General features: G+C 36.2%; 1 protein-coding gene and 1 pseudogene across 16 annotated transcripts in view; one reads left to right on the plus strand and one right to left on the minus strand.

Moving 5' to 3' along the window:
* Nucleotides 1–14,751, minus strand: part of PARD3 (par-3 family cell polarity regulator) — a 720,826-nt gene that overhangs the window by 460,972 nt on the left and 245,103 nt on the right. For all 16 annotated transcript variants that reach the window (XM_087823918.1, XM_087823919.1, XM_087823914.1 and 13 more), the window contains exon 3: nt 3,730–3,910. In XM_087823918.1, coding sequence (XP_087680044.1) covers nt 3,730–3,910 — 181 coding nt within the window. The remainder of the gene's footprint in view (nt 1–3,729; nt 3,911–14,751) is intronic.
* LOC148094260 (ubiquitin-conjugating enzyme E2 L3 pseudogene) overlaps nt 13,318–14,751 on the plus strand; it is a 76,801-nt pseudogene continuing 75,367 nt past the window's right edge.

Genomic DNA, 14,751 nt, shown 5'->3' on the forward strand with positions numbered 1-14,751 from the left:
TACTATTTTTGTGTAATACTGCCCATAATTCTCTGTTTTTTGTTGTTATGGTCTGTTGCCTACCTACTATGAGCAATATTGTTATTAGCTAGTGATCATTTCTTTGCCCTTCAGTTTAAGGGTATTATTCAAGACACTGGGCTCAAGAAAATTTTTCTCAAGTTTCAGTTTTAACTTCTCTTAGGTAACAGCTATTTTGACCTTAAGGACAATGACTCACTAACTCAGGGGTTTTCCATCCCAGCTCTATTAACGCTTTGAGCTGGAGAGTTGTTTGATATGGGGGACCTTCCTGTGCCTTGTAGAATGTTCAGCAGTATCCTTGTTCTCAATCAGCTACTAATAGCGTCCCCCCACCTTCACCAGCTGGGACAATTAAAAATACTTGCAGGCATTGTCAAATGTCCCTGGGGGAAAATATCATTCCCAGTTGAGAGCTATGAGATAAGTAATTTTGTATCTACTACAAGAAAACTCAAGGAAAAATTAGTGACAAGATCCTAGGATTAATCTTAATACCAACACTTAATATCCACTCTTCATTGAGAAAAAAAAATTGTATAGTTTTCACAGTTTCCATCAATTCCTTATGGAACAAAGGGAATGAGTCAATTCATTCATAGAAAACTTGGGAAAGTTATCACTTTCTTTCTTCAAGACAAAAATTAGAAGTTTATTTATCTAAAATCCTTTATTAACCATGCCCCTAACTAGAGGTGATTATTCCTCAATTGAGCAAGGCTCTACATATTGTTGGCTTCTTTATTTTCATGTCTGTAAATCAGAAAGACCACTAAACAAACTTCTTGATGACAAGGTCTATGCCTTATTTGAACTCAACTCTGGACTCTTATCACCTAGCACAATGTCTGACCAGCATTGATCAACTCTTGTTTTATTTTTTAATTAATATGAATAAACAGTATGAAAAATCATCTTACTAGACTGATGACTCCTATGGGGTAACTTTTACACAGTCACCAAACCTTGTATTTAGAAAATGATTAATATGCACTTACCCCATGCTTGCCAAGGCCATTAAAATCTAAATAATTTTAGCATATAGAAATCAGAGCAAGAAAGGAAGACTTGTATATTCTCCCACTGGTGGCTGCAAGACAATACATATGCTTCAAATATAACACCCTTTCCTCAATAAAAACAAAGTAAAAGAAATATACTGGGTTGAAAATAGCATTTAAGTTTCAACACATAGGGCCAGTCAAATGTGGGTGGTAGTGTTTTAGAATTTTTGTTGAGTCCAGAGAAGTCAAAGGAGTAAAATTGATGGGAAGCATGCCATTCAAATTCTTCTTAACGTAAAGGTAGGATTTACCTTTCCTCCAACATTTTAAGGCACAGATAAATTAAAGGTGCATCTTGTTTATAAAACACATGAGTAAAAAACTACAACAGTAAAAAAAACTCTGTACTTAATGATATACATTAGGATTTAATTACATAAAAACACTATATTCTAAACATCAGGCAATGGAATATCTGTAATTAAATTTTTATTTAACTCAAATGTAATCCACTTTTTATACACATGCTTATTACAAGCAGATAAGCATTAAAGCAAGACTTAATGAGCTAGTATACAATAAAAGAAAGCCCAGCTAGTGTGGCTCAGTGGTTGAGCATCAACCCATGAACCAAGAGGACCTGGTTCGGGCTTGATATCCAGCAGGGGATGTGCAGGAGGCAGCCAATCAATGTTGAAGTTTCTCTCTCATCGTTGTTTCTATCCCTCTCCCTCTCCCTTCCTCTCTCTCTAAAATAAAAACATATTTTAGAAAAGAAAGAAAATAGAGTGATCTGTATACCACTTACATATTATCTTGTAGACCATACATAGTACAGACCTCAACTTTTGAAAAATTTTGCCCCAAGTAAATCCAACATAAGATTTTTAAATAGCATAACCATGTAGTAATTAAATATTATTTCCACAAAATTACTTTAAAATATATTTGTTTGTATATGTGTAAAAACAAATGTAAATCTCCCAGATATCAGAAAATGTTCAACTAAAACACTTATCGTATCTGTTCACACTCCAACTTCCTCTTCATTGAACCTAGCTCTCACCTATAATTATTTCTTGTCCTTATGATGGAAAGCAATTTTAGAAAGTGATTAACACTGGCCTGCACCCATATATGATCCTCTAGGGCAGGGGTGGGGAACCTTTTTTCTGCCAAGGGCCATATGGATATTTATAACATCATTCAAGGGCGATACAAAATCATCAGCTTAAAAATTAGCTACGAAAAAGCTCCTAGATTTACTGAATTTCAATTCCTGCCTGCGGCTGCCTTGGCAGGGCCAGAACAAATGATTTCACGGGCAGTATATGGCCTGCAGGCCAGACGTTCCCCACCTCTGCTCTAGGGCATCACTTACATATCCCATCATAGGAGTGTGCCTTCTCAATTCTATACATCTCTATGGCACACTTTTCCTTTGGTTTCTGATGCACCATCAGATTTGTTAACTGCTAAACTGATGTTCGTTTCTTGTTCTCCTTCAAGGGACAGTGGAAGCAGAAGCAGTGTAAAAACAGCTAGAAGTAAATTGGGAAAATAACATAGATTGCTACCAACACAAAAAGTAGAAAGGAGGATGCTTTTTCTTAACTGATTTTAGAGAGATGCAGAGAGATGGAAAAGGAGGGAGAGAGAAAAAGGGAGGGAGGGAGGGAGGGGGGAGGGGGGGGGAGGGAATACCATCAACTTGTTGTTCCACTCATTTATGCATTCATGGATTGATTCTTACATGTGCCCTGACCAGGAATGGAACCCACCACGTTGGTGCATCAGTCCAAGGATGCATTTTAGAAGAAGAAACTATATAATCTAAATATTATCTACCTTATTCTATATATGATTTCTATATATTATATATTATTATATTATTAGCTATCTATTCGTGAAGATCTACTTAAGACTATCGGTAAATAGCAAAGACTAAATTTTCCACTTCAAAAATTTAAATGTTTCTAAATAGATGTGCTTAAAACATAAATGATTTTTAACTTATAAATTTCTTGAAATGAACCTTCTTACTCTGAATTGCTTAATTATAAGATTATACAGTTACAAAAACTAAACATGATTCCCAGCAAAGTTCCTCACTTTTCCAAGAAAACTTCTAGGAATGGCTGACAGAATTCTTCAAGCAAGTGTACTGGAACTAGAATACTCTGGGTCCTAGGATTCCTAATAAAACTCTTTATGTCCTATATTTTCTTTCCTTGAGATGGCATTCTAATAGCATCTCTTCCAGATCCCTGAAGATAACTATCGCCCTGAGGTCTCTCCTCCTATTCTTCAGATAAAGTTCAAGTAATGGTTATAACCAAGTTGACTGGCAATCAAAGATGCTATGTTTTATTTCATTGTAAAGCCCTTTGATTATTTCTATTTGTTCACGCATTCAGATGAAATATATGGAAAGAAAAATTCAGGTAATTAACTCTTAGCATTATTTACCTTTAGTGAGCAATTAAAAGTCTACCAGTCTAAAGTAAAGTAACCCCAACCTATTAAAATGTACAGAATCTTGCCTATCTCTTTTGCAAAAGACATTTGCCCAGGTTCTAAACTTAATCAATTTTTGATAAAAACATGTAATGAATCCCATTCACAGGAGCATGGCTGAATAATAAAAGTTGGAATCCCCATAAATTAAGATGAAATGTGCATTAAAGAAAGGACTTTCACTTACTTGAACGAAGGACTGAAGGTGTGACCTCAATTTCACTTGTTGCTTGATAAGGCTGAAAAGCTGAAACATTGTTGGTACCAAGTTCACTGCCAAATATCTCTGGACTCTGGGTGCCTGTGGAGCTAGCACTGGTGCCATCACCTCCATGATGTGGATCCTGCTCATCAAACACTGCTACCAGCTAGAAAAAAAGGTAAAGGGGATATTATAAACAAAGGCATTTAAATTACTACCATAAACTCCACACCACGTTTGACTTATAGCTATAGAGAAACAATATTGATATTTATGCACCCAGGAATGTTATGTTTTAGGAAGCAAAACTTCAAGAAATTGTCTTTCCCTGCATTTTGATGCTTTACTTTTTCATTTCTAAGTTGTGCATTTCATATTCAAAATTCTACGGGTGAAAAATAATACAAATGTTTTTATATCACAGAATGCTAAGGGAGATAGGACTGACTTAAGTCTTTTTGTAAATATTATATTAAATGGCAAACAAAAATGTTTTTGTGTATATATAATGCATATTTGTATATGATGTATAGTATATATAGCAAAAGGTATAAGGTACCCTTCATATAAAAAGTGGATATTAAAAAGTACACATATATCTACTCATTTTTGCAAAAGAAATATAGGAAAGATATAAAAGAAACCAATGAAACTGGCTGCCTACAGGGAGTTAGTAGGAAGAGAATGAGAGTGAGAGTGAGAGTGAGAGTGAGAGTGAGAGTGAGAGTGAGAGTGAGAGTGAGAGTGAGAGTGAGAGTGTGAGAGTGAGAGTGAGAGAGTGAGAGTGAGAGTGAGAGTGAGAGAGTGAGAGAGAATAGGAATGGATAATAGAGATAACAGTGCAGTGATACTATTCTGAATATTTTTCTCTAACTCTTAGAATCATAATAATCCAAATACCTAAAACAGAAATAAATAACTGAAATCAACCAGGGGGCAAGAGAATCTAAAATGTAATACAAGCCCGGCCGGGCGTGGCTCAACGAACGGTTGAGCGTCAACCTAGGATCCAGGCGATCGGGGTTCGATTCCCAGTCAGGGCACATGCCCAGGTTGCGGGCTCGATCCCCAGCGGGGGGGGGGGGGGGGGGGGGGGGGTGCAGGAGGCAGCCAATCAATGACTCTCTCATCATTGATGTTTCCATCTCTCTCTCTCTCCCTCTCCTTTCCTCTCTCTGAAATCAATAAAGATATATTTTAAAATTAATTAATTAATTAAAAAATAAAAGGTAATACAAGTAAACCAAACTATGTTACCAATGAAAAAGACAACCAACTGAAGATGATAGGGAAGATAAAAACTAAGTGACTTTGGAAAACTTTTTTCACCGTTTACTGTAAGGCTACAGACAAAAAGAACTGTCACAGAAATAATTTTCTAGTTAGTAAATTTGTTTCTCACAAGTGTGTAGTTTAGAAATTCTCACACTACTACTACCACCTCCACTCCTAAAACCACACATACACACACACACACCCCCAAGAATGAATGAGAAGGAAAAGTATTTGGAATAATGAGGACAATGAGAGCCACGATTCTTACTGTTAGAAACAAAGATACAAATAAGAAAATGCACTCTGTGGTATTAGATGAGAATTGGAACTCATGGTTTTTATAGGTAGGTAAGTAGTTAGACTGACAGATGAGACTGAATAGATGTTAATGCATGTGTGGTAAACAAACATGTATTTCTTAGTTCTATCCACTGAGAGGTCCTAGAAGCAATGACAACCAGTACCAATGAATACAAGTACCCAGATCTTGGTTTCTAATACCATTCTCTAATAAATGAACTAGGGCTCCTTAGAAAAATAATTCCAGAGTTGGGGGCAGATAAAATACATGATGAGCTTGGAACATCTTGTGATGCACTCAAAAATGATGGGAGGCACATCAGAGGGAATCAGGTACCAACCTAAAGAAGCTCCCAATGGCCAAAGATGGGAAAACTTGTAAACAAGTAAATAGATTATAACCCAGAAATAAACTAAATATCTGTGAGTCCACAATGATACAAATAAATAACTGAAGAAATAAATAAATGGTGGAGAATGGACAGCTTCTCCTTATTGTAGCATTCCAATAAAATATAGAAGGAATGATGGAAATAGAAATCATCATTAGACAATCTCCACAGTATACCTGTTGCAGGTATATCTACCCAAGGATGCCAAAATTAATGGATGAGAATATAATGAAAAATAGAATATTTGCATATTTCAAAGTACCTCCCTATAAAATATTTTTAATTAAAAATTAAAAATACTACCTTTGCAGTGGAAAAATATGGCAGACACCACTTTACCAAAGTTAACATCAACTGTAATAAGATATATTATCATACATCCTCTGATAACATGCTCTGAGAAGTATATAACCATACTTCTGTGATATTCCTGCCAAAAATGAGTAACTTTAATCTAATTATGAGGAAGCATCAGACCAATCCAAATTTGGGGGCATTCTATAAAATAACTCATATTGTTTAAAACTATCAAGGTTATGAAAGTAAAAAACAGACTCATTAAATTGTGTAAACTGGAGGAGACTGAGGAGAAATAAGAACTGCATGCAACGTGATGTCCCTGACTGGATCCGGGGCTAAAAAACAACAGGACATTAGTGGAAAAGAGGCAAAGTTCAAGTAAGGGCTATAGATTAGTTTCCTGCCTCTGATAACTGTACTATGGTTCTGTGGTATGAAAGTATAGATGAAGGATAGATATATGGAAACACTCTGTATTATTTTTGCAGCTTTTCCTAAATATAAGATTATTTCAAAATTAAAATTTTTTTAATTTCATAATACAACATTACAAAATACCATAAAAATTAAAATTCAATCAATTTCTTCTTATAACTAAGCAGTGGCAGCACTTCTTTAAAATCTCAAAGAGTAATAAAGAAGGAATACAGTTTGAAGGAACAATACCACCTTGGTCATTCACCCTACAATCCTATGCCTAGCAAATTAAGCTTAGCATTCCAAGGAAAGAAGAATCATGACTATACCACAAACAAACCACACTTTCTGCCTCCAACTCAAGCTTTTTCAATGCCAATATCCCTATCAGTTATAAATGACAGTAAGATAAAATTTACAGCATACGATAATCATTTATAATTGTAATTCTCATTTCACAGACAGTTTTGTCATTTTGAACAAGTGCAATTTACATAAACATATTATCAATCAATTAATAAGACAAAAAAGAAAACCATCCCACGGTCATAAAGACATGGAGACAAACAGGAAGCTCAGAACCCTGTTGTAGTATTGTATATAATGAGCTGATTAAACAATCTGTAAGGAAGCTAAAAGGTAAGAAGAAATCAAAGTAGGATGAATAGTTGGGAAATTCAACCTTAACATAAATGGGAAAAGAACTCCTTGGCATTTATAAAAAATGAAAAGGTGTCTGTATGTATACACAGAAGATTCCATATACAGTAATAAAATCAGCCTGGGTATTTAACCACTGACTGGCAAGCATCTCCCTATATTAGTCACACATACTTTCTACTACATCAGGGATCAGTAAACTTTTTTGGAAAAAAGCCAGACAGTAAATATTTTTAGAGCTGTGCAGGCCATATAGTCTCTGTCACAACAAATCTACTCTGCTATTGTAGCATGAAAACAGCTACTGATAATACATAAATAAATGAGCATAACTATGTTTGACAACCCTATATTAGACTGCTTATCCTTTTAGTAAATTTCAATTTGGGATATAAAACTAAAAGTCAAGGTGCTTAGGTAACCCTGGTAAGCTTAACAATATCCACTGCAGGCTCTTTATAGAATTTCTGTATTTGATTTGAATGTCATCAGACTTCTCACAAGGTATGTGGTTTAAAATGCATTTTGAGCCCTGGCTGGGTAGCTCAGTTGGTAGGAGCATTGTTGCGTACACCAAAAGGTTGTGAGTTTGATTCTTTGTCAGGGCACATACCTCGGTTATGGTTTCAATCCCTGGATGAGGTGCTTATGGGAGGCAACCAATTGATGTTTCTCTCTCAAACTGATCTCTCTCAATAAAAAATTTTAATGCATTTTGAAGATACTAAGTTTTGATATTTTGGTGCTTAAATGGAAGCAAATGAAATTAAGATGTTATTAACTTTAAACAGTGGTGTGCTCTCTCAACAATCAACTAAAAATAAAGATTGTAAATTACAAAAAACAAGTCTTTAAATGCCAAACATGATGGAAGAAATTCTACATATATATTAGTTTCAATAATTATCTTCAAGACTTTTAGAAAATACAAGTATTATGAAATCTGGACTGTGTCAGGAACAAATGCTGTTTGAATTTCAGTGACAGAATCACAGCTGGTGATTTGCAATATGCCAATAACATACAATTCTACAGCTTTCTTTTAAACCAAAATTTAAGTGCCAGGTGCAGATATGAAGTAATTTTGTGCTAAATTGGGAAGGATATATAATTTTAGCAAATCTACTCTACAAGTAAACATATAGTAATATAGCAAAAGAAAATGAGACCTTCACAAAAATATCACCTATTAAAAATCTCTATCATGCCCTTCAAAACAGTAAAAAAATCTGCTTTTAAATTTGTGAAGCATGACTCAAATTCATATTTTAACAGATGGATTCTTCACTGCTGCCCATGAAGTAGACTGTTTTTGAAAGTTCACTTTTACTTTCGATAGTTATTACTTAATCTCTTCTGATCCTCTCACCTATCAAGTCTCCATGAGAAAACACAGGCTGACTTTAGGATAACACCCCTGATAACCCACATATAAATAAACTCCAAACTGGGCCACCCATTTCTTACCTACCTCAGGACGAGTCATTTTAACTCTGAAACATCAGAACCCTCCAAGAGAAAACCTGTTTTATAAACATCACACTACACTCAAACACTTATAAACCACTTAGATCAAGGGTGCCCCTTTTAATCAGTAAAAGGATGAGCTGAAGGCCCACGACTGCATGTTGCAAAGTGGCTAAGAGCATAGAATTCACAATCAAGGAGACCTACATTCAAAAACAGCTCTGATCTTACCTCTTACATGGCTGTTGGTAAATCCAGTGGTCTCTCTACCATCTCTAGGCCTTAATTTCTTAATCTCAAAAAAGAGCATGGTAGTTGTGGCAAGCAGACTAATGCCCATTACTGTCCACGCCCAAATCCCCAGAATCTGTTATCCTTTCATGGCAAAAGGGACTTGAAGGTGTGATTCAAGTTAAAAATCTTAGAAGGGGGAGATTATTCTGGATAAGAAAAAAATGAAAGCATGGTAGACACAGACAAAAGCATGGTGATTGCCAGAGGGAAGGGGGGGTAGAAGAGGGTAAAGGGGGGATAAATCGTGATGGGAGAAGACTTGATTTTGGGCTGGTAAATACACAATGCAATATACAGATGATGTATAGTAGAACTGTACACCTGAAACCTATATAATTTTATTAACCAATGTCACCCCAGTAAATTCAATATAAAAAAGAACCTTGAAAGGGGATTATCCTGGATTGCCCACTGAGGTCATCTAACCACACTAGTGAAACAGTGGACCTTTTCCAGTGGTGTCAGAGAGAGGTATGACAATAGTTAAGGAGATACTAATTGCTGACTTTGAAAATGAAGAAAGGGACCCATGGGCCAAAAATGTAGGGGCCTTGCTGTGACAAGGAGATAAGCTATATCAACTTTCAAATGATAACCAGTGTACATCTAGTTAGTATTAAGTTATACTGGGATGGTTGACAAACACATACTTTTACAAATTTGAACATCAGTTTCAGGAGTAACTGAAGACTGATGCAAGGCTCTTCTACACACCAATAATAAGAAGGGGGAAGAAACAGGGGAAGGAAAGGAGAAGCCTTGCTAAAAAAAATCCAACATCACAATAACCACAAAATGGAGTTCTTTTGAAGATGTACTGCATCCTCCCAACTGCTCACAGAAGGTCAGAGCAGCTTTTATATCTCATTTTACAGAAAACTGAGGCTCAGATTAATTTCACCAAAGCTGAATTATAAATAAGTACAGAATGAATCTGAGATTGGAAATCAAATCTATCTTCTCCCAGTGCTCCTGCCCCTGAACATCTAACAGCACAGCCCACTGTAGAGCCACAGACTGCGACCATCTACAAGTCTTTGAACAGGATCCTGTTCATTCTTGATTTACCAAAGGCAATAACCCACCTTAACAAATTCATGTAATTTTGATACTACCACCTAAAATTTTCTGAACACATTTGAGGGTAACCAAGAACAATACAAACAATTCCATGCTGGTGGTATCAGAAGAGCTTTTCAAAAGAATCAAAAGATCTTACAGATTCTGTCTTCATACAGGAAAATGGCAGGTGACTTAAGTAACTGCCTAAGTAAGATCTCAAGATCTCTAGACTCAGACTCACATCTCAGAAGCCACTTTACTGACACCACTCTTGAGCAATCTTTCTTTCTGTATTTGTTGATTTCTTCATGTACAGGCTAAACATATCCAGAGAAAGATTATTATTATGGGTCACATGAATGTCTTTTACATATCAAGATAATATATGGAATTATTTGACTTTGAAATAAAGACTTAACTCTAGAAAGGTTTCACATTTTTGGCCCTGGAGAAGGTCCAAAGCATATGGAAAAAATACTAAAAATCACAATAAACCTGAAGAAACCTTTAAGACCCTCTCTTCACTTTAAGGAACAATGACTAAGACAGACTCCACTGAACCACTTGGTCTACAATATCAAAACAGAACCAGCAAGAAACACAAAAGAGAAAGAGCACTTGACTGTCGTTCTGGCGGAGAACCCTCTGCATATGTCATATTGTCAATATTCTTCCTAACACAGCACTAGGATGATGATGCTTTTGAACCCCAAAATAATGATGGCATGATGTAACACATCTCTGAGCAATGACAAGGAGATTCCATGGGCATATTTGCATGTAAATTCAACAGAAAACTCAGTAACTGTGAGAGCTACAGCACAGTGCAATAAGTCTGAAAAATTAACAGTAAAAATCAAGTGGAAGACACATCTATTTTACAACTGATGTGATGCTGTTCCATAACATATAATCCTAAACTATCACTATTGCAAAAATGGCTTTTCCTTCCTATAGGTAAATCTCTGAATTTCTACAATTAGGATCACACATATCAATACCTTTACATTTTTTTGCCATTTCACTCAGGGATGTTTTTTCAAATACTTGGTAAAGCTGATCAAGTATTTAGGTTCCTGAATTCCCCTTTAGTCATACCTTTTATAAAAGAAAATTCATTTTCACTTGCCTCCCATAAAGCACACTGGATAACCTGTGGCACATAAGAAAAAGAAAAACAGACTCTAGGATGGTTCTGTAAATGAGCATACTGTGTCATCTACTCATAATGCAAGAAATCTTTACCAGTGCCATTTCAAACATCTCACATAGGGAGGGTAAGACAGTACTACCTCAACAAGCCAGGGGACCACCACCATCATATAAGCTTCCACCAGTTGTAAGTCAAAGTCACCTGTCCTATGAGAGCTAGTAGCATCCTTTAAGAAGGTAATTACTGGGTTACAAACCCCAAATAAAGGTATTATGCTCCATGTGGAAACCACTGTGAAATATATTCACCTAAGACACTTCCCAGCCCTGATGCTTATATTTCAGAGCTGCGATTTAATGCTGCTGTCTCCCAGGGTAAAACACTCTATCACCGTTCGGCCTTCAGACTGATCAGATTCCCAATTTAAGAGTTATGATCAACTAATAGCCTTGAGTATGATTTAGCTTGACAATCAGTATGTACTACATATTAATTCAGAAATAGCTATTCAGGATTAATATTCAAACATAAGCTGCATTAGCGCAATTTAGAATAGTTAAGATCTGGAACCAGCCCAAGTGCCAATCAGTAGATGAGTGGATAAAAAGCTATGGGACATTTACACCATGGAATACTATGCAGTTGTAAGAAAGAAGGATCTCTTACCCTTTAGGACAGCATGGATGCACCTGGAGAGTATTATGCTAAGTGAAATAAGCCAGTCAGAGAAAGATGAGTATCACACGATCTCACTCATATGTAGAATATTATGATCAAGATAAACTGATGAACAAAATAGATCCAGAGACATAGAAGCATGGAACAGACTGAGGGATCTCACAGGGAAGATAGGGGTGGGGAAGTGGGAGGAGAGAGATTATAATCAAAGAACTTACATGCATAAATGCATAACTCATGGACACAGACAATAGAATGGGGAAGGTTTGGGGGTGGGGCAGATGCAGGGTGGAGGGGATCAGTGGGGAGGGAAAGGGGGAAAAGGGGGATATGTGTAATACTTTCAACAATAAAGATTAAAAATAAATATATTAATTTTTTTTTTAAAAGCTGCATTAATGAATAGTAAATAGACTCCCTCAAGAGCAACTCCTTCAATGAATGACACAGTCTGGGAATTGGGGATCTAAGTTAAAAAAATATTTTTTAATCAAAAGTCCAACATCATGTAGGAAATAAAGTATAATGAGACAAGTCAAAACCATGCACATGCACACACGCACGCACACACACACACACCACCCTTTCGATGCCTTATTCTAAACTGTAATTAAGTACACTGCCAAAACCCACAGCCCCAAATCATAATGTTACCTGAGCTTTGGTGAGCAAGTATGTGTGAAGTGATACTTCCCATCTCTGTCTAACAAAGAAATGTCATTGCTCCCTTTACCCCCAAGCCCATGTCACCATCCTCAACTCTCCCCAGGCCCTGACCCACAGACCTAGGGATGAGTAGCTGCCAATGTGATTGCTCAACCCAGAAATACAGCACCATAATTACCACCAGGCAGGATCACTGAGTCTTGAACAGTAAAATCTTACGCTCTGATCTTGTGTGTCTGGATTTCTGCTTCCATTTGGTGAGTCCAGCAAGACAGAGTTGAGTCCCTTGGTTAGGAAGGCCTTTTTGAGTCTTTCTACCTCATCAGCCAGACAGGCAAATTAAGCTGGGAACTGTTACACTGATCTGAAAACCTTGTCACCCTCAATTCCACTTCCCACCATGCAACGAGCAAGATATAAATGTTTAAATGAGAGGAAGATAGGAGGTTTACACAAGAGGAAGGTAAGCCTCAAGTAGCAACCACATTCTCCTAGCAGCTTGAATCATAGAGCTCTGTGCTAGAGTTTGTATCAGGCTCTTTCAGGTACACTGGAGAAATCAGCCTAAGTCTTTCGTCAAGTAACACCATCTCACAGAACTGTAGGCACTGACATGTTTCCAGTCAAACCATCACTAATTCCATTGTTGAACATGTGACAAATGACTCAGCCCTAAAATTTCTTGCCAGTCAAATCTAGGGAACTATGATAATTTTTTTTTTTTGGGGGGGGGGCAATCAGTAATGGAAAACTTCCCATCCTAAAATAGACATTTGAAGAATCATTTTCTTAGTTCTAAATTTTGCAAATTATGTTTAAAATTAAAAGCTCAAGAAAAGAAAAGCTGGCTATAGTTCCAATCAATCAATTAGTACTATAAAGTAGTTAAGCAGAAAACATCTCGGCGCAATGCTAGACCTAAAGATGATGCAACAGCGGTAAGCAAACCATCATCTGTGGTATTTAAAGACAAGATAATATTTTCAACTCAAAGAATGAGCCTTGTTTCCAAGGCAACTTGCCATTTGTATACGGGGCTCACTTGGGAGTCAGTAATCCCTTTAACTGTTGACTTTACAATGTGAACTAGACCCCACAGGTATACCTTAAGATTCCATCTAAAAGCATATTCAGAAAAAAAGAGAGTTTAACTGCTTTAAAAGAAGAAAAAAATTCAAATGATTCTGTTAAGTCTTTGGGGAGTTGGAGGAGTAGAAAAGGAAAAAAGTGACCTAAGAAAAGCAGGGAAGAACTGAGAGCTGCTGCTTAACAGTGATTTATCTTCCAATGAAGATACATCAAACGCACAGCTTCTATTCACTCCAAGTTCTGAATGAAAGCTCAGTTTACAGTGATACATAATATAAAGTCACTATTCATTCTAATAACCACAATCCAATAGTAGTAAAAAAATCAAAGTTCAGTAACTTTGTTTTGTAAAATATAACACTAATGTTATATTACAAAATGTCTTTCCATTTAATCTGCATGCAAAAATGAAAAGTGAAATTTTCAATATCCACCTAGAGGCAGAGACGAAAAACTTCAAACATTTTCTGACTCCTTTTTTGTTACATTCATTATTTCAACACCTTCTACAAAGAGAGATAAAAGTGTCCTTGACATTAGCCTAAATTACCTTCAGTATGCAACATAATACTCATTAAATTAAGCTAATTTTAATCAACTGGAAGGTTAATTCAAAAAGCAAATAATAAAATTCTTTATAACAACTCTTCATCTGTATAACCTGTTTAGCAATGCTTTTTTAAAGAGCAAAGACAGAATAAATACTAACTATGTGCCAATCACTTCGCCCTTGTATTTGACAAGTAAAAGAAATAACTTACAAGTTAAACATTTCCCTCAATACACAAACCGCTTTAACACTGAAATTTAATGCAAATCTTTTGAAATCAAGTGCCATCTAATGGATTTACCCAAGCACAAAGAGTTTGGAAACTTAATTTTTAGGGAACTATAGTCTGAGGAAAGCTAAAGCCTGTGCTTTCCCGTCATTTTCATCTCAGAGAAAAAGGTCCCCATACATGATGTGGAACAGTGGAGGTAGAGTCACGTTTATCCTGCCATTTGCATTACACTCGACTCATTTCATTACTATGAGGTTGCTAATCTTGAATTGCTTCCCCAAGATGAGTTCAGTCTCAGAGAGCTGACTCACCAGTTGTGTAAACCTGAGCACTTTCTTCAACTGTCTAGGTCTCAGTACTGGACTGCATAGGATAGTGGCATTAATGGGGTGTGATAGCCTGATTATGATTTATAGTTAAGATTGTATAACTAGCTGTGCTTATTTCATAGTATGACGTATGATATATTGTT

Source organism: Miniopterus natalensis, chromosome 1 (genome assembly GCF_054644295.1).
Source record: "Miniopterus natalensis isolate mMinNat1 chromosome 1, mMinNat1.hap1, whole genome shotgun sequence".
Lineage (NCBI taxonomy): Eukaryota > Metazoa > Chordata > Mammalia > Chiroptera > Miniopteridae > Miniopterus > Miniopterus natalensis.